General features: G+C 36.5%; 1 protein-coding gene across 13 annotated transcripts in view; it reads left to right on the forward strand.

Moving 5' to 3' along the window:
- MLLT10 (MLLT10 histone lysine methyltransferase DOT1L cofactor) overlaps window positions 1–20,505 on the forward strand; it is a 210,337-nt gene extending 189,832 nt beyond the window's left edge. For all 13 annotated transcript variants that reach the window (XM_081820715.1, XM_081820713.1, XM_081820717.1 and 10 more), the window contains 9 exons: window positions 3,843–3,960; window positions 5,296–5,368; window positions 8,083–8,237; window positions 10,535–10,723; window positions 11,150–11,238; window positions 11,375–11,736; window positions 12,773–12,869; window positions 17,744–17,953; window positions 20,232–20,505. In XM_081820715.1, coding sequence (XP_081676841.1) covers window positions 3,843–3,960; window positions 5,296–5,368; window positions 8,083–8,237; window positions 10,535–10,723; window positions 11,150–11,238; window positions 11,375–11,736; window positions 12,773–12,869; window positions 17,744–17,953; window positions 20,232–20,276 — 1,338 coding nt within the window. In that variant the 3' untranslated portion in view covers window positions 20,277–20,505. The remainder of the gene's footprint in view (window positions 1–3,842; window positions 3,961–5,295; window positions 5,369–8,082; window positions 8,238–10,534; window positions 10,724–11,149; window positions 11,239–11,374; window positions 11,737–12,772; window positions 12,870–17,743; window positions 17,954–20,231) is intronic.
- Window positions 20,506–20,940: the final 435 nt, after the last annotated feature.

Consider the following 20,940-nt stretch of genomic DNA (forward strand, 5'->3'; position numbering starts at 1 on the left):
TAATAACTTATTCTAAATTTGCTTAGGGTTGTTGGACTCAGGCACCTAAACACATTTTTTTTTCAAAGTGGCTTAAATTTACCTCAATAATTGAATAATTATTCAATTTATTCTTACTCTACTTGCCTTTGGGTCCATCTTGTAAAATAATTAATACTTCTCTTAGGCGTTTACTAAAGTATTAGAATAAGTGTCATATAACATCTTGAGTGGAAGTGGTTCCTTTCAATTATTAATCTAGAGAAGGGAAAAAAAAGTCTTAAGATATATATTAGAAGTTTATTATGGCAATATGAACTTACAATATTTATTAAATATTTTTATCTTGATCTAACCTAACACCTGTTTTCACATGTTGAGTAGATGATATGATTTCAATGGGACACCATGAAGTCAAGTAACCAGTTTGTTTTATAATCATTTTTTTTTAAAGATTTTATTTTTATTTGAGAGACAGAGTACAGCAGGGAGAGGCAGAGGGACAAGCAGACTCCCCGCTGAGGGAGGAGCCTGACGCAGGGCTCGATCCCAGGACCCTGAGATCATGACCTGAGCCAAAGTCAGAAGGTTGACCAACTGAGCTGCCCAGATGCCCCTATAATCATTTTTTCTTTTAACTTCTTATTTTAAATTAATTATAGATGTATATAGAAAAGTTGCAAAAGTAGTAGAGTTCACAGAAAGTTTTGAGTCTATAAAATGTCTGAAATTATGTGTATGCTTTCCTCAGTGAGTCACCCCCCCCAACGCCATTCTCATTTACCCTTCTTCATTGCTACTGAGTAGTTGTAAATCTTTTCACTAAACTGGTGGGGGGTTCTTGGCCCTGAGGTGGTAACAGAGTTATCATGGGTTCCCAACATTAACCATTCTAAACATCATTTCAGAAGTATTGGCTAAGCAGTGTCAGACATTTGTGGACTCTTTATTGACTCATATTACCACTTAAAATGTATTAATGACTTGAGTTTTAATGTAGAGTGGTTTAGATGTTTTAATACACCACAAAATGCTACCTGATAAAATTAATAACTTTTCATCTCTTTCCAAAGTTTCTGGTTTCAATAAATGCAATAATTTTTTAAAAACAAACTACCAGATAATTTTTACTCATTCAGGGAATTTGGGAAATTGGTCATTTAGGATAATGAAGAATATATTCCCATTTTAGGTTTTTATTTTATTACTAATTTTACTTTTGCCTGGCACCTTTGTAAAATAAATACTTTCCTTTTTTGGAATTATGCTAAAGATGATTTAGCTTCTTCTTGATGATAGTCATTATGCAAATCAGTTATTATGCAGTACTGCTTTGCATTTTGATCTTTTAGTATGGTGGGCTAATGTGTGATAGAATAACTAAGATAATTTGAAGACTACATCAAAAAATGTGAAGCTAATAAGGATAAATATAAAGCCCTTGCAGAAAGAGCCCTTCCTGAAAAAGTGTTTTTCTGAGGAGTAGCATCTTTTGATTCTTATCAAGAGACTAAGACAGCTCATAAAACTGATAATTGGAACTAAAAAAGTGGTCCAACTGGTATAATATTAGTTATGTTTCAACCATTATAGATGACTGCATGAAAAAGGAGAGTCAGAAGGCTGAGATACAGATGCTAAGGCATTTAGATGTCCATGTTCTTTGAGCACCACCGCAGCAGCACTCTGGAACATGCTTTCATTCTTGCTCATATTTTTCTCTTTCTTCTTAATACTGTTAGCTGTTGATTTCTGCTGCAACAAATGTCTCAAGAACTGACTTTTATTCCTCTAATTAATTTTCTACTTCTAATCTTTTATATGATTAGCTGATCTTTTTAGAATTATATCTAGAGTAAGAGCAAATTGGTTCTGCAAAGGGTATTTTTAAGTGTATGGTATCTGAGATGTTTACACATGGGACTGGTAACATCTGGTCTTTCTGTTTGTCTGTTTGGTAATTTTTCTTACCTTAAGTTATTTTGCGAGTAGCCAAGATTTCCAGGTAGTTGACTTCTGGAGATGTAAAAAAATCTTAAGTATATTTCTATTTATGAATTGTGTATTTTAGTATGCTGTACTACTAAATACATGGTATCTAGTATGATCTTGAGGTTAAAATTATGCCTTACCTTTTACTGAGGGCTAATGGATTGTTAAACAAGACTTTATAGTACAAGCTTACTTTTTTTTTTTAAAGATTTTATTTATTTGTTAGAGAATGAGAGAGAGAGAGCACGAGAAGGGGGAGGGTCAGAGGGAGAAGCAGACTCCCTGCTGAGCAGGGAGCCCGATGTGGGACTTGATCCTGGGACTCTACTGAGCTGAAGGCAGTTGCTTAACCAACTGAGCCACCCAGGCGCCCCAAATAGTACAAACTTACTTTCTGTACACATCTTTAAGAAGAGGAAGAATGAAACCAAAAATTGACCAGTTAAACTTAGACATGAAAGAATGAGCTAGAAAATATACCCTTTGAAACAACGGAAAAACAAGGACAGGATTCTACATCACAGAGTATTTCTGTGAATTGTAAAGTCCAATTTTCATGCCCAGTAAGTTGGCTAGAGGCCATATATAATGTCAGGGTCTGAGTCTTTCCAGAAACACAGTTTATTTTCTGTAATATTTTGCTCATTATAACCACTGTGTTGTCTTGGGTCTCTTGTGTGCAGTTGTACATGTTGGTGTGTCCCCCATCTTTTGTTTTTGCTGTTACTCAGTTTCTTTATATTAGAAGTGCTTCAATCCTTTGAAATTATTTTCCAGAATTCTGTTCTGATATAACTGTACAGTGATTTCATTTTTATAAAGCTTAAGTTGATTTCACTCATGAAAAAGAATATGAAGTCTACTTTAAAGATTTGTGGTTCTGTTAAATCTGAAAAGTATTTCAGGCTAGTAATAGCCTTGTTTGAGTAACAGTATTTTGTGTATAAGAGATTTGCTCTCAAAATGCCACATTTTAAGGTTATAATATTCTTAGAAAGTGGGAGAAAGTATTCACATCAAAGAAGGCATTTTTATTACATTGGATTACGCAAGACTTTGGCCAGCCTCCTTAGCTTCATCTGTTTAAGGGTTCATTTTCGCTTGTTTGGCACAAGTCCCAGTAGAGGCCTTCAGAATTGTGGTTAGCAACATGAATGAATTACAAACTTTGGACCAGCTCTCCAGTTAGTGGAACTGGCTTCCTGCCAAAAAGACAGTGCCTTATATGGGGTCAGGGCAAAGCTGTGATTCGTTGAGCTCTGCATTGTATAGAAAACATACTTGTGATGCCTGTTTGCTTTCTTTTAAAATAAAAACAAAACAAAACAGAAAAAGCAGCAGGCTTCCAAGTCTATCAAAATAGGAAGTAACAGAATAGTGTGCAGGTTTTACTAATGACAGAGTTAAGCAATGGAAATATAGCTCTGTATAGTTAAAATAGTAAAAGTAGAAATTGGACCTTTTGACCTCCTTCGCCAGCCTGTGATGTAAGAGACTGAAGCATTTGTTAGACATCTGTTGTCTACCTGCCCTTATTTTGTAAATGGTTTAATAAGATTAAATAATTAGTCATATGTTCACATGGTTACCATGCCATTGGGTTTTTGTTAGTGACTAGATATTCTGAAATTAAAGCAAGAATAACCTTGTGCCAGTCTTTATTTTTTTTTTAATTTGGAATTATGTGACTTTTCAAAAATTGAAATGTTGGAATGGTAAAACAAGTAAGAATGAAATTTGCTCTTCAGAAAGTCAGGAATGTTTGCTTATATTTTTAGGTTGGAAAAAATAGTTGCTAGGTCTATTAGGAGGAAAAACATGAAGATATTTTCAAGTATAATTCATTTATCTTTGTAATTCTTTTCATTTAGGCAAATACCCTATCTGGATCTTCTCTTAGTCAGGCACCATCTCATATGTATGGCAGTAGATTAAATCCAAGTTCATCAATGGCAGCTCTTATAGTTCAGTCTGAAAACAATCAAACAGGTAAGTTTTCAAGAATTTTTAAATTCTCCCCCAATGTAATTCCCCCACCCCCACCATTGGCTCATTTTATTTGAAAAGTCTAAAGGTGTGGTTAATATAGGATTATGCTGCAACCCCCCCACCTTAACCAAAAGAGTCACAGTTGGAAGTAAATAGTGCGCTGTGCTGCAAAATAGTGATGTGCTTTTTTTACTGTCTGAAATGTAAATGTTTAAGCAGAGCCATCAGCAGGCAGGAATGCAACAATGTCTCCTGTGACTTTTGTGATTGATGTGTTCAGTTCTCAGTTCTGTGCAATGAAAGTAACATAACACTGGGCTTTTCTGTGAATAGCCTAAACCTTTATTTGCATAATTCATGGAATTGCATTACACAAACTTGGTTAAAAAAAATCCTGTTAGAGAATTTCTACAGTGTTTAGTAATCCTGTGAATTTTTACCAGTTGACATTTTGTAGCATTTGCCTCTTGTACTGTTTTAATGAGCCACTGGATTTGCTTTGTTTCATTCCATCCTTAAGGATTTGTTGACATGTCCAAGTAGTCATGCCTGTTTGGGGGAAGGGAATGGGTTTAGCAGTTCACCAAGAATGGATCAGTCATGTCTTTACCCTTTAAGGGTCAGAGGTTACCTGACTCAGAATAAGGGGAGGACAATCTTGAAAGAGGCCAGATAGGGTGATTTTAGAAGGAACTGACTGTAGGAGAAATACAAGTTACTTTTCAAGCAGAGATACTCGGTGTTACCTAAGAATTATTTTGAAGAAATTAATTTTTTCCTTTCTAAGTACAGAATATTCCTACTTGTTTTCGTCAACTTAAATTTTTAATGTTTAATTTTATTCTTGCTGTGAGGATCCATGTAATATATATAATTTTAGTTATGGTGTGTGGCTGTGTAATACATTATGCATTTTGTGACTTGTCTTGGGATGCAAAGTGTTAAAAAATACAAAGCATAAGGATTTGCTGTGATAAGCATACAGATTAGCTGTCCACAGCTGTGATTCATTACTTTAACCGTAGAAATTAAAAGTGGCTGAGGGGAGGGTACTGCAAATGCAAACCACGCTTCTGTGCTGTAAAATTGAAAGGAATGAAAGAACGGAACATAATCCATGGCCTTCTACACCCACAAAAACGTGTAGGGACAACGCCTTACATGCCACAGTTCAGCAGTTCCGAACTAGCAACATACTAGATCTTCTACTTTCGTAGTAACTGCAAAGATAGTGGTAAAGGTTTTATGTATGTTTTAGGAAAAATCAGGGCAAGAGCTTAAAACCTCTTATCTAGTGAGAGTCACTTTATCAGCTATGAAATATTTACACTGCAGATCAAGATCTTGGAGACAATAGCCGCAGCCTTGTTGGCAGAGGAAGCTCACCCCGAGGAAGTCTCTCACCACGGTAAGCATTATTTACTCTGCAGAGTGTCGGCAAAGGAAACATTTTGAGATTTGGAAACTTCTTTATCTCCTATTAGAGCGTACATTTGTGAGGCTGTAAAAGCATTCTGTAGATAAGAAGCATGTCTGGACTGTCAAGAAAAATGATTCTAAATTAATTTGAATATTAAACACATGGTTAGATTTCTAAGCTTTTAAGAAGACATCCCTTTTCTTAGATTTCCAGTCAGTTTCAACTCTCTTGTTTTTATCATTTGTATATTTAGCTGCTGGTACTATTAAGTACATTAATTTGGCTCATTCTTTTGGGTCATGAAATAGTCTTTAAACCTCTTAAAGCAACAAGACTCAAGGCTTTCAACTTTGGGTTCCAGTTTTAGCTCTGTTGTGGGCAATGCACTTAACCCTTTCATCTCTAGTTCCTAGTTCTTGGGGCTCATTTCTAAAATCCCTCTAGTTCTTGAGGCACCTGGTTGGCTCAGTCAGAAGAGCATTCAACTCTTGATCTTGGGGTCGTAAATTGGAGTGCCACATTAGGTGTAGAGATTACTAAGAAAAAAAATAAACCTTTGGAAAAAAAAAATCCCTCTAGTTCCTAAAATTGAATCTAAGTATAACAAATTATTACATTGTTCTTTGAAATGGTCGTAGATACTATATGGTAGAATCTAGGTACCTTGCATAATGTATATAAGGTTATTCCTGTTAGCAGAGGTTGAATTTCTCTGAGCACAGTCTAAGTGCCCCACATCTTCTGTTCTCAGTGGGGGAGTATGGCAGAGGGGAATATTGTATCAATTTATAGAAAACGATGGAACTTTAGGCTGTGGCTCTCTTTTTATTAATTGTATTCTACTTTCAATTTCTATATCTTCTTTCAGTTTGTTTTCTCTCTGCTTTCTAATTTTGTAAACTCTGCCTCAAGCATGGTTAGACTGGGTGAGAATGGAGAACAGAAGTAGGTAAAAGCCCATTCTGGAGTCTTTTTTCAACTGTGGGAAATGAACATTTTTCAGCTATGGGAACTTAAAAATTCTATTAAAAATAAAGATTTTTATGCGAGGATACCATGAATATCTGTTGTTATATTGCTGATATATTGGTAATGTCTTAAGGAACATCAGTAATCTCTAATTTTGCTATTTTCTAGTGGTACATCCAGTAGTGTCTTTTCCTATAAAATTCCTGGGTGACCTAAAAGTAGTAGTATTTTTCCTAATTGAACTCTGGAGGAAATGAAATATTCCTTCTTTTTCAACTAGGAATCTGAAGCACACACTGATAACATCAACTGACCTAATCTATAATTTTATGCTGTGATTATTTCTGTACTATTTTATTCCACTTTTCGAAGAAGAAAACTAATGGGCTTTTGCTCATATGTTTAGTGGAGGAAGCATTTCTGTGTTCCATTCTTAAACTTAAAATATCCTAGAAGCTACCCAGAAATTTTGCAAGATCCCTCAGTGCTATTTTGCTTAGCATAGTTCTTAGTTTTTCATTAGCTAAGTGGATAAAACATTTAAAACAAAAAATTTTACCGAATTATTTATAGCATATATTTCCAACTTTATATTACCCTTTAAAAACAGCCTGAAATGTAATAACCTAAATTATCCTGGCATAATGTACTATTTGGAGAGGATGGTCACCTGTATGGAGCACGTGATGTTCACGTGTAGAATAAAAAAAACTCACTTGTTTAACTTGTTGAAAGAGATTTGGTAAAGAAGCACACTGAGGCAGTGGCAGAACACTAGTGGATTGTTAGAAGACCCGAGCTGCGCCCAGCTCTGCCCTTTACCAGCAGCGTGTCTTTGCCCAGGTCACTAAAACTGCATGGTGTTTCCTCATATAGAAATCGAACCAATAAGCCAGGTTTTGACTTCTCAGTAGGTTGTTACAAAGATCATATGAGATAATTATGTGGAAACACTTTGGAAAGGCTAAAGCCCTTTACTAATGTATTATGTTAATGTGGAGGCTGGAGAGCAGAAGTGACCACCTTTACTAATTTAAAACAAAAAATGGATGAGAGAACATTACATGTTCATCTTAATATAAGTAATATTTGTTTTGGAAGACTTTTGATTAAGTTAGTACCACTTGAAGTACAGATCCAAGGCATTTTAGAAAAATTTGTATAAAGGGTTCAAATAAAAATTACTGTGGTCTTGCTAATGCTCCTTAATCCTGTAAATACTAGAAAATCCGTATTTTTTACTTTATAACAAAAGGCTCCTTCAAAATTATTAAAAACTTCTTTTTACTGGTATTTGAGATTCTGTTGGTTGTAAATTAAAATGTTTTCTACATTATTATAATTGTACAATGTTACTCTGATATTTTATATATTAAAGCAGAATGGTGAACTCTTCTCTTCTGGCTAATTATTTTAAAGTTTTCTAATACTATCTTTCCCTCTTTTGTCTAAAGCTGTATCAGTTCTTTTACAGCCTATTTCAGAGATTATTGGGGGGGTGTTTATATTTTCTAGTGGTTTTTAATTACTGAGTATAGCCAGCTATTCCCCTGATTTTATAATTTGGGGAGGAAGAATGGTAATTACTCAGTTTTAGGGTGGATTATGGTTTTATCATTCTTCCAGCATAGGCAGCCTGGAGTTAGAAGACTTACAGGGAAAGCGTCAGCATAAGGTAAGAAATGTGAATGCACTCTCTTTCTGTTTAACCTGAAAATTAATATTTTCAACAGATCTCCTGTAAGCAGTTTACAAATTCGCTATGATCAACCGGTCAACAACAGTTTGGAAAATCTGCCTCCAGTAGCAGCCAGCATAGAACAGCTTTTGGAGAGACAGTGGAGTGAAGGACAGCAGTTTTTATTAGAACAGGGTACTCCTAGTGACAGTAAGTATTCTTTTCATGTCTTTAAAAGATGGACGGACAGACAGATGGATAGATGTGGCAGTCACACTTTATCAGTAGCAGTGAAATTACGAAATATGTTTTGTAAAATACGGCAAGAAAATGTAGTGTAATGGTTCAATAGAACAGATTCTACAGTTTTACCACTGGATTTGAATCTTACCTTTACCTGTTATTAATGATAGGATCTTGGGCAAGTTTCTTAATGTGTGCATTAGCTCCCATTTGTAGACTGGGAATAATAATGTACCTGTATCGTAGTGTTGTTTTGAGTATTAAATGGCATAAAAACTGTGAAGAACATTGCCTAGCTCATAGTAAACACTGATCTGTTCAGTGGTTATTGTTACTGTTTTGAATTATTTTAATATTGGTACTTTGTTCTTATCAATTTTTAAATTTTACTAAAATACATGAGTTATATCTTAGCTTAATTGTTTGAAGAAAACGTGGCTTACCTCTGGAGAATTCATTTTAAAAAAATGCATTTAGTCAGGGGAGCCTGGGTGGCTCAGTCCATTGAGTGTCCAACTCTTGGTTTCAGCTCAGGTCATGATCTCAGGGTCGTGAGATCGAGCCCCACGTCAGGCTTCTCGCTCACTGGGGAGTCTGCTTGAGATTCTCTCCCTCTCCTTCTCCTTCTCTCCCCGTAGAAATAATTTTGAAAAAAGTAAAAATAAAAATGCTTATAGTCAAATACATTCAGCCGTCTTCTTAATTTTATAATTTGGATGAGAAAATAAGAATTACTAAATTTATATATATTTTGTATTATTTATTAAATTATGTAATATATGTATTTTATATACATATTTAGTATTTTTCAATGTTAAGTATTAGGGAGGATCCTGGGTGAAAAATGCTAAAAAAGCAAAGTTACTATAAGTGGCAGTTAGCTGGGGAAGTGGCCTCATGTTAAGGATATACATTTTTAGGGAAAAAATAGATAGTTTTTATTGTTTTGGGATATAGGCTTTTACTGCTTTATTGTATCAAAACAAAACATTTTGCTTATTGTTAGTAGACAAGTGCCGTAAATTGATATTTTCATTGTTTTGTGTGTGTTGTTTTGTTTTGTTTTATGAATGGTGCCTTGACGGAAAAATGCTAATTGTGAGGAAATTCATGCCAGGATAATCCTTTAAACATGATAGCTGGAGGACAGGTTTAGCTTAGTCTTATTGCATCTCATTTGGGTACACTGAGGGTTTCTTTTTAGCATCTTGAAGAGGAGGGATAAAAGTTAAATCCTTGGGAAATGACCATATATGTCTGTACCACTACACTTGTGTCTTTTAAAGGCCCTGAGGGCATGTTAAACAAATACAGCTTTTTACTCTGTGTACGTAGAACTTCTAAAGTGTCCGTCACCCTGGCATAACTACTCAGTGTTGTCAGTTGAGAGTTCTGAGTTGTGGAAGGAACTGAAACTGTATTTGAGGTGATGGAGGCAGGACAGAAACCGCCTGCTCGCAGACGATCGGCTTTTCTCTGGGAGCTGGGAGTGGGGGTTGTGGTGCGTGCACACTGCTCCCTGCTGGCGGATGTGTGGATCAGCATGCCGAGCGCTGGGGCTGGGAGGCTTCTCACCCCGGGTCTGGTGACATGCTTAGCTTAGCCAAGCAGCACACAGAAACTTGTGCTCTTTATTGTGGTGAAGGCTACTGGTGATTCTTTCCCATTTTAAATATGATTTTAATGAAAAATTATGGCAGGCACTTTGAATTTTTAATTAGGTTTTTATTTTGGTGAAAATAAGATGTCATCATTTTTCTTTGAGAATGGAAACTACCTAGACCAGATGGGTGGGTTTTTTTGATAGGTGGTAACAAAGTTCCCAGAAGGTACATCTAGATAGGAACAGTATCCCTTTATGCTTATATATACACATAATATATTGTGGTCTATTTATATCTATGTATAAATTTAGAAATAAAACCTGGTGGGCGCCTGGGTGGCTCAGATGGTTAAGCGTCTGCCTTCGGCTCAGGTCATGATCCCAGGGTCCTGGGATCGAGTCCCGCATCAGGCTCCCTGCTCCTTGGGAGCCTGCTTCTCCCTCTGCTTCTCTCTCTCTCTCTCTGTCTGTCTCTCATGAATAAATAAATAAAATCTTTAAAAAAAAAAAAAGAAATAAAACCTGGTAATTTGAGGATGCTTTACAGAATTTCTACTTTCCTATTTTAACTTATTTTTAAAGTTATTGACACTTCGGTCTGTAAAATACTTAGTCCTGTGTGGGAACTTGTCTTTATTAAAACCATCCAAATGTTTGCTAGTTTTAGGAATGCTAAAGTCATTACACCAACTTCAAGTTGAAAATCGGAGATTGGAAGAGCAGATTAAAAACTTGACAGCCAAAAAGGAACGTCTTCAGTTATTGAATGCACAGCTCTCAGTGCCTTTTCCAACAATAACAACAAATCCTAGTCCATCTCATCAAATGCATGCATTTTCAGCACAGAACGGTAAGTGTGAAAATACTTATTGCATATTTAAGGAAAGTAGGATCGACTTTCAGTATCTTTTTCATAATAAGTGAATAATAACTGGTTACCAGTTATATGAAGAAGTAGAAAAGGAATGATAGGTTATTTTCAAAGAACATGAAGAATCTGTTAAGTGATCAACTTGAATTTGCTCTAACTTCTTTAGTACGTAATTTAACTATAATAGTTATTTAAATGCGTAATGATCTCTTTATTGATTTAAAGCCATAGTATTCAATAGAGTTATAGATTTTTCCCTTTAAACTGGTATTAGGCATAGCAAGACTTAATATTTAAGTGTTTTTAATGTGGGCTTCAGGATAAGCTTTTAGATAAGCCTTTAATCTTACACATAATGTCATTTAACAGGGTAAATAGGCTTCTTTTTGTCTTTTATTATTCTAGCTCCTACGACTGATTCCTTGAACAGCAGTAAGAGCCCTCATCTAGGAAACAGCTTTTTACCTGATAATTCTCTTCCTGTATTAAATCAGGTAATTTTGGTGTGGTTAGTTTCATTTCTATGTTTTTCTTACGAACAATAGTATATCACATTAAAAGGTTTAAGATGATTTTAAACAGTTTTGCTGTGTTCTTTCTTACTTAAGTTCCTATTCTTTCTTACATTAGGACTTAACCTCCAGTGGACAAAGCACCAGCAGCTCTTCTGCTCTTTCTACCCCACCTCCTGCTGGGCAGAGTCCAGCTCAGCCTGGCTCCGGCGTTAGTGGAGTTCAGCAGGTCAATGGTGTGACAGTGGGGGCCCTGGCTAGTGGAATGCAGACTGTAACATCCACCATTCCTACAGTGCCTGGAGTGGGTGGAATAATTGGAGCTTTGCCAGGTAACCAACTGGCAATTAATGGCATTGTAGGAGCTTTAAATGGGGTTATTCAGACCCCTGTCACAATATCCCAGAACCCTACCCCCCTCACCCACACAACTGTACCACCTAATGCAACACATCCAATGCCAGCTACACTGACTAACAGGTAAGAAACGCACGTAATAGATTTTGGGTTCTTTAGTGCAACATATAGTACCAGCATTGTCCATGCTTTCAAATTGGGGTTTTTAATGGGCTTCTTGTAGATGTAATCAACAAGAAATGAAAATCTAGCAAACTTCTAGATTAAGTGTATTATTCTGAGAGCCATTTATTTTTGAAATTTAAGTAATTCAGATTAAAACAAAATTAAATCACTTTTAGTAATAAAGCATTAAATATGTTCTGTGCTTAAAATTTCATTCTTGATCTGTGTTATCTCCCCTTGTATATTGCCTTCTTGTATCATAAATTTTGAAGAAAATATTGTAATGACGATCGCATATGAATGAATATTGATTTCTTAAAATTCAGCTATGCAATTTTGCTAGTTTTATAATTAAAAGTTTTGATATAGGATGAAGGCCTAGATCAAATTATCTTGAATTTCCTGTGAGTGAAACTGTTTCATGGTACTGGAGTTTCATTTGACTGTTTGTTCAAAATAAGGGGACTAAAGCCATGTTGTTACTGAACATACATTTGAGGAATAAATCGTTTTAAATGGATTTGCAGTGGATACTAGTAAACTATTTTTCTGGCTCCCTTTTCTTTGGTGTTTAATTTTACTCTCCATTGGGACCATTAAAAAAGGTTAGGTAAAGTCAATTAGTAGATGGGATTTTTCCTTGTTTTACATATATGCTATTTAGTGTGGGTTAAATTATCCTCGAATAATTAAAAATTATTACGTGCGTGTTATAAACACATTTAAATTTCTATTCCATAAAGTACTGAGTGCCTTCTTGGTTTATAATAAAAAGGAAAACAAAACATTTCTTGACAATGTGAATTCTTATTTACCTGTATATACACGAGAGAGAAAAAAGAAATTTGTACGTGATTGTTATCAGAAAGTATTATATTTAAAGATTTGACTTGTTAACTCATTAAACACCAAATTGAAAAGTTGTTTTTCATTTTACATTTTAAGAAACATTAAAGATATATACTAGAAAGTAAGAATTTTAATCGTTTTTCAGTGCCTCAGGACTAGGATTACTTTCTGACCAGCAAAGACAAATATTTCTTCACCAACAACAATTTCAGCAGTTGTTAAATTCTCAACAGCTCACGCCAGTAAGTTCTTCCTTTTGATAATATTTGATTTTTATTAGGAGCAAGTGTTCTAGGCTGTAATAGGCATTCAGCATGGGTACAGACTTACCCATTTTGTGAAATAGCATTATCGGATGCATAGCCCCCAAAATAGTTTGTCTTGCCATTTAGTATAGTCCGTGATACTTATAGTGACATTATATTGATTCATTTACAAATTTTAGAACACACACTGTGAGGCTCTTGTAGACTCTGGTAATGTGGTGCTGAACAAGACTTTGTATTTTCATTCCGACAGTGGAGGTGGACAATAAACAAATGTGTGGGTGTAGTGATCGGCACTGAAAAGAAAAATGAGGGGGAGGATAAAGGGATAGAGGAACAGTGGGACAGGGGCCTCATTTTAGATAGCAGAGTCTTGCCTCTTTGAGTAGGTGACTTTTGAACACAGACCTGAATAAAAGTTGAAGGAACGTGCATTTTTGACACGGGGGAATGAATGGAAGAGCAGCATTGAACAAGACCGCATGTGTTTGTTTTGAGTACTGGAAAGAAGGCCGGCATGACTGCAGAATAAGGGAGAGGCTGGTGCAGGGGAGAGAAAGTCACGGGTGGGCCTTGTTTGGCTGTCTGTGGCAGGAAATTTAGATTTTGCATATGATGAAAAGCCATTAGTGATTTTTTTTTTAAGTTTTCTATCGTGGAAACTTTCAAATGTATCAAAATAGTATATAGTGTACTAGTTTTAATAATTACCTCAACTTTAAAAATCTTGTTTCATATATCCTCACTTTTTTTTTCAGGGTTATTTTAAATAATTAGTTGGAAGATTTGAGCAGAATAGTGACATGATAACAATTCACATTTTTTAAAGATTAACTTAGCTGTTGTATGGGAAATTGTATGTGTTGGGAGGGGAGATGGTAGCAAAAGGAGAAACAGGGAGGCTATTGGAGTAGTCCAGGTAGAAGATGTGGTATCTTAAATAACAGGATCAATGTGGGGGAAAACCATCTGGGATTGTGTATTTTGAAGATAAAACCAACAAGACTTGTTTGTCAGACGTTGAAGGTAAAGAAGAGTCCTGTTTTAAACAATGGGATGTTGAGTTTTACTGAGATTTGGAGGACCTGGAGGAACAGCCGGGTTTGGAGAGAAAGCAGTTCTGTTACAGACGTACTAAGGTGGAGATGTCTATTTAGATGTTCAAGTGAGATGTAGACCAGACAGTTGTGTGAGTCTGGAGTCCCGGAAAAGGATTCAGTTGAAATATACATTTGGGGTCATCGCTGCATGTATGATACTTAGATTTACAAGATTTTATGAGATCAGTAGGGAATGAGGACTGATGTCTGAGGACTGAGCCCTGGATATACTGGAAGAGGAACACAATCCTAGTAGAGGATGTGGGAAAAAAGTGACCAGTGAGTTAAGAGAGGAACTGAGAGTGATATCCTTGGCTCCATGTGAAGCAAATGTATCAACAAAGGAAGGACTCGGCTGTATAAAAATGCTTCTGGGAGGACAAGTAAATTGACCATTGAATTTGGCTGTCTGGAGGTTTTGACAATTGTGGTGAGAAGTAAAAACCTCCTCGAATGGTTCCAAAGAAAATGGCAGGAGGGGAAGTGAAGATGGAGTAGTGGTAGCTCCAGACACTTCATTCTAAAAAAGCAGAGAAATGAGCAGCTAATGGAAAAAGACATGGTCTAAGGGGGAAGTTTCTATTCACTTTGAATATGACAGCATATGTATATGTTGGTGGGAGCAGGAGAGAGGAAGGGTAACAGCAGCAAAGTTCTTCAGAGGGACGGAGAGGGAGGGGAGTGGCGAGCAGCATCCCACTGTATGAAGAGGGCAGGCAGAGCAGCTGTCAGAGGGTTTTTATGACAGGAGTTTGAGGAAACCCACTTTCAATGTTTTCAATTTTTAAAATTAGAATTAAGGGCATCAGGGACGCCTGGGTGGCTCCATTGGTTAAGCATCTGCCTTCAGCTCAGTTCGTGATCTCAGGGTCCTGGGATTGAGTCCCACTTCGATCGGGCTACCTGCTCAGTCGGGCGTCTGCTTCCCCCTCTCCCTTTGTCCCTCCCCCTGCTTGTGCTCTCTCTCTTTCTCAAATAAATAAACAAAATCTTTAAAAAAAAAGAAAGGCATCAGCTGAGGGAGCTAAGAATATTGGTGGTCAGATGAGAGAAAAAATTGTGGAATTAGGTATCTTGGAGAAGAGAGGAAGAATTGACTAACCTGGCTGGCTCATTTAGTAGAGCGTGCGACTCTTGGGGTTGTAAGTTCGAGCCCCATGTGGGGTGTAGAGATTTACCTAAAAATAAAATCTTAAAAAAAAAAAAAAAGATTGGAAGTGTGTGGCTCACATGCAGAGACATTCTGGCTGGCTTTGTGCAGTCATAAACTTAAAGCCAGATGGGTTGATGTATTTGTGCAACTCTCTCCAGCTCCATTTCCCTAGCGTACTTCGTTGAGTTAGACTGCTTGGAAAATGCACTATTTAATTAGCTCAGAGTTTCAGCCTTTGTTTGTAATTTCTTTCTAAGTATTTACCCGGAGTGCCTGGCTGGCTCAGTTGGTGGAGTGTGCGACTCCTGATCTTGGGGTTGTGAGGCGGAGCCCCACGTTGGGTGTAGAAATTACTTAAAAAAATCTTTAGGGCGCCTGGGTGGCTCGGTTGGTTAAGCATCTGCCTTTGGCTCAGGTCAAGATCCCAGAGTGCTGGGATCGAGCCCCGCATTGGGCTCCCTGCTCAGTGGGGAGTCTGCTTCTCCCCCCCACCCCTCCTCTCTGCTCGTGCTCTCTCTGTAGGTCTCTCCCCCCCCAAAATAAATAATCTTTAAAAAAATAAAATTTTTATATATAAGTAAATAAAATGTATGTGCCCATTTTTTTGCTTTAGTCAAAAATATATTGAAAATACTAATTTTGATTGTGGATCATCGTTTTCAGTTACTGTTCTTACAATGGTATAAAGATAGACTGTATGTAAATTCTTTAATGCTTACACTAAAATGTGATCTTGTTTTCTTATCTCTCATCTTAATACGAAGTACTAAAATTCTGTTTATTTGGGGTCCTTCCTCTTAATCAAGATTATTATTAGTAATAGTACATGTAGATGACTCATTTCTAGAACATGGTTCATTAAGGGGGTTTTGGCACACATTGTTGCTCAGAGACCACAAGAACTGAAGTTGTTTAAATTCTGTCTTTTCTTTGTCAGCCAAGATTGTGGGGTGAACTTTGTTCGTTTATAAGCAGCGCATTTTCTTCTAAGTCATCCTGACTTCTCCCATCTTAAGAAAAACTCTTGCTTGACCTTCCTCCCCCCACCAACTGCTACCCTGTTTTTCTGCTTGCTGTCTTCTCCCAGATGGCCTTCATACTGCTAAGTCCAGTAGACAGTTGTTGTTCTTCTTACTTGATCTGGCAAAAGCATTTGACGGAGTTGATCACTCCCTCCTCCTTGAAACACTTTCTTCCCTTAGCCTTCAGGAGCCCACATTACCGTGGTGTTCTTCCTGCATAACCATTCATTCCTCTCTTCCCCTCAACCTCTCACTTTCAGAGTAACCTAGTATTTTAGTGATCTCCTCCAGTCATAGAGCTTCGATTATCATTCTCCAGTCCAGCTTTAAATATGTGCGGATGTTACATCTTCAGCCCAGGCCCGTTTCTGGAGTTTCAAACTTCTGTATCCAACTGCTTTCTTGATATCTCCACTTAGATATTTTAATAGACATTTCAAGCATAACATGTCCAAAACTGAACTGCTAATCTGTCACAAACCTGCTCCACACGTAGTTTTGCCTACCTCTGCCAAAGGCAACACCAATTTATAGTTGCTCAAGCCCAAAACCTTGCAGTCATTCTTCACTCTCATCTCACGCCTCACACTGAATCCATCCAGAAGTCCCAAGTAAGATTGTGTCACTCCTCAGCTTAAAACCTTCCCCTGGTTTCCCGTATTACTTTGAGTAAAAGCCAAAGTGTTCATGGCCCACCACCATGAGGCCCGCATTCTCCCCTTGTCTCCTACTTGTTCACTTGTCCCCAGCCTGCCCCTGGTCTCCTTGCTATTCCTTGATCACACTGGATATGCTCCCACATAGTCCCTTAGCACTGGCTGTTCTTCTTCCTAGAAATCTCCTCCCTTTCCCCATATCCATATAGCGAATTCCCTCCTTGTCTCCAAGTCTTTGTTCGAGTGAGAACCACCCTGACCTATCTGAGATTTCCACCCCCCCCATACTGTCACCCACACATTGCTGTTTACCCTGATCCTTACCAATAATCATATCCTAACATTTTTGTTGGTCTCTCTGTCTTCCCCTCAGGCTGAGCACAGAAGGGCAGAGATTTTTTTCCCCACTCATATGTCTCAGAACAGTGCCTGGCACATAGTAAACACTCAAGAAATCAAATACATACTTGCTGCAAAGAATAGTCTCATAACTACACCAACGAAGCACTCTTTGTTGGCATGAATGAGAACTTTAAAAGTTATTTTTATGTTCCCAGAATTGGGAATGAGAATGGCCCACATTCTAAAGTCAGATTCAGATAACTTGTGACTTCTAAGTTGCCATTGCCCTTAATTATCATGGATAACCCAATTTGAATAGAGGTCTCCTATATTTGTTTGCTCTGTTTTGAAAATAAGCCATTCACTAGTGATATTGACATTTTATAATAGATGGTTATTATCTAGTGCACTATATTTTTCCAGATAAGATAACTTGTTTTCTTTCTTAGTAGTATAAATGTGACTTATATTTAAATATCTAATATTAAAGTAAAGAAGAAAATAGAAAAGTCAGGCTTTACTGACTGCTGAATTCTATGACTGGGAACTCATCTTCTCCCACATGTTTTTACCAAAGGAACAACATCAGGCCCTTCTGTATCAGTTAATGCAACAGCATCACCACCAGCAGCACCACCCACCTGAACTACAGCAGCTCCAGATCCCCGGGCCAACACAGATCCCAATTAACAACCTACTTGCAGGTACTCAGGCGCCGCCACTTCACCCAGCCACCACCAACCCGTTTCTCACCATCCATGGCGATAACGCAAGCCAGAAAGTAACGGTAAGTATCTTTGCTTTATTATTAATCTAGGGAAATAATAAAAAGAATTTTATTGATTAATCAGAGATGACTGTCTCTTTAGCTTTTCTCTCTTATTTAAAAAATATGTGTATATATATATATATATATATATATTCCCCTGATAATTTCTTCTTAAAACCAGTTGTTTCAGCAGCTGGATATTGTAAACATGAAGGACCCAAGCCAATTTATATATCTCCTAAGTACATTAGTTTAAATTTGTGCATATGGTTTGAAGGACGTTTTATAATTCACCAAATTGGAAATGAAAATGTATTTTAGTTATAGTAAGTGGTATGGGACAGTCCATTCAAAAGATAATAGTTGGTACTTTTTGATGAACTTTTGTTCAGTTAATTTGTTTAATTATAGAACCAGTCTAGATAATTTTGGAATATTTTTATTACTTTGCTTTAAAGTACTTTGTAAAACTGAATCATATTTATAATAAAATTAATATATAAATTTTAGGGCACTCCAGTTACTCTGCCAGATTAATTTTAAAAAGAAAAGTAAATCATAATGGTATTTGTAATGGAATTTAAATTATTAATTTCATTTAAGCGATAGCCTCTTACCTTTTCAGTGTACCAGTTAAGGTAAATTAAAAATGGATGCAGGAACAGTGTACTGTACATATAGGAGCGCACATTTTAAGGCTGTTTCTTTCTATTAATTCTCCTCTTCAATTAGGTCTACTTTACTGGAGTATAAGTGTTTCCCCTAAATTCGAGTTCAGGGCAGAGAAGGATATTGGGATATAGAATGGAGACTGGACGTCAGGAAAAGGAAGAAGGGAAAGAATGAGGTGGGAGACTTGGCAAATCACGGTGTGAAAAGTCACAATGTTTGCTATTTCCCATCACTTGAAAGCTTGCTGTTTACTGTGCTGTTAGTCTTCAGAAACTTTAGTTTGTATTGAGTAACAAGAGTTGGTTCAAAATGCAGGATTAATTGGTTTTCATCAACTCTTCAATGCCTTTGTTTGCCCCACTGTCTCTAACTTCCTGGTTGTGAATACTCCTGTCGCTATCATAAACCTAGTCACCTCTCCATGTTTTACAGATGTGGGAAATTTCCATGAGTCTGTATTAATTTAGGGATTTTTTTTATACTGTTTTTTCTTTTTTCAAATTTTTTCTTGCATTAAAATGCAAACTACAGGCATACCTTGGAGATAGTGCGGATTCAGGTCCACACTACTGCAATAAAGTAAATATTGTAAAAAGTGAGTCAGATGAATGTTTTTGTTTCCCAGTGCATATAAAAATTATGTTTACATTATACTGTAATCTGTCAAGTGTGCGATAGCATTGTCTAAAGAAACAAAGCACATACCTTAATTTAAAAATGCTTTTTATTGCTAAAAAAATGCTAACCATCATCTGAGCTTTCAGTGAGTTGTAATCACTAATCATAGATCCCTGTAACAAATATAATAATGAAAGAGTTTGAAATATTACAAGAATGACTAACATGTGACATAAAGATAAGAATTGATCAAATGCTGTTGGAAAAGTAGTACCAACAGACTTGCTTGACACAAGATTGCCACCATCCTTCAGTTTGGGGGAAAATGTAATAAAGTGATGCTTAATAAAATGAGGTATTTTTACAAGCTACCTTTTCCTGAGTGATACAGTATGGAATGTGTTTTTTAATGGAAAACTACAATAATAAATAAGAAAAAAAGTAAGCACTATTAAGTACCTAATGGGAGAAAAACAAGGCTGGGAAATAATATTTATGAGTACCCCACTGTGTGCCAGGCATCTTTGTTAGATAACAATAGTATATGTGATTTCAGTCTTGAGGGACTTTAAAATTTTTTTTATAGATCAGTAAAAGGAGACTCAAAGAGTTTAGCTTAAGGGACAAATGGCACATGTGGGATCAGAACCCATGACTTTGTTAGTGCATAAAAATTCATTTTCCCCAATACCACGTAATTCCTACTGTGGACAAGTCAATTTGGGGGATGATTTCTACATCCATTCTCTATGAGTTCTGTCCTTTCAGATGGGCCCTTCTGTCTTCATATACTGCTGAAGTTAATATAAAGCAACTGATAATGTTTACCAGTAAACTCATGTCTTTATATTGTGCTGAAAAGTAGTCATGCCAACTTGTAGAAAAAAATGAAATCGCCATATATACCACCTTTTATCGCCGTTATAATTCCAATTTAAGAGACGATTACCACAAGTGTGGACCACGCATTCATTTACCTAATGCCTTTGATTTTGTTTAACTGCAGAGACTTAGTGATAAAACTGGGCCTGTCACTCAAGAGAAAAGTTGACACTTGAGAAACCTCTGGATTGCCTCACCTGCTGCTCTAGCACTTCATCTGGCTGCTGTTGCAGCCCTCCTACACCCATGAAGAAATGCGACAAGAAGTGAACTGCACAACAAAGGATTAATTGCCACAAGGACTTGCTTGTAAGGCTTTGATTAATTTTCTTGTTGCTTTGTTGCACTGAAATGGAATTCCCATATATCCCCTATCCCTCAACCCAGATTTTTTTGAACTTTGAAAAAAAAATTTAATAACTAACTTTTGTCAATGAAATAATTTACAAGCAATGAATTTATCAACCTAAGAGGAATTTAATATAGTTGGTGCACAACTAATTTTGTTATAAATTGGAGAGACGAACAGCAAAACTAAAGACTTGTTCCATTTATAAACTGATTTTGTTGTACAAGTTAGAATATGAAGTACAATCTTTTGTTTGGGTTATAGTATGCTCGCTCTGTGAGTCAGATCTTAAGACAGATTTTAAGGAACTGTCCAATATTGTCTATTGGAGTTTTATTGGTTAAGTATTGCAAATTAATAGGTCATCAACTGGTACTTGGCAATCTTTGTTATAAAAATTTCTTTATAATGGGATTTGGCCAGTTTTGGTAATCAAGTTAGGATGTAATGTCTGCTTCTGCTAAAGGTAATATTCTTTTGCTAA

This window comes from Leptonychotes weddellii, chromosome 5, assembly GCF_054177405.1.
Source record: "Leptonychotes weddellii isolate Sample4059 chromosome 5, ASM5417740v2, whole genome shotgun sequence".
Classification (NCBI taxonomy): Eukaryota; Metazoa; Chordata; class Mammalia; order Carnivora; family Phocidae; genus Leptonychotes; species Leptonychotes weddellii.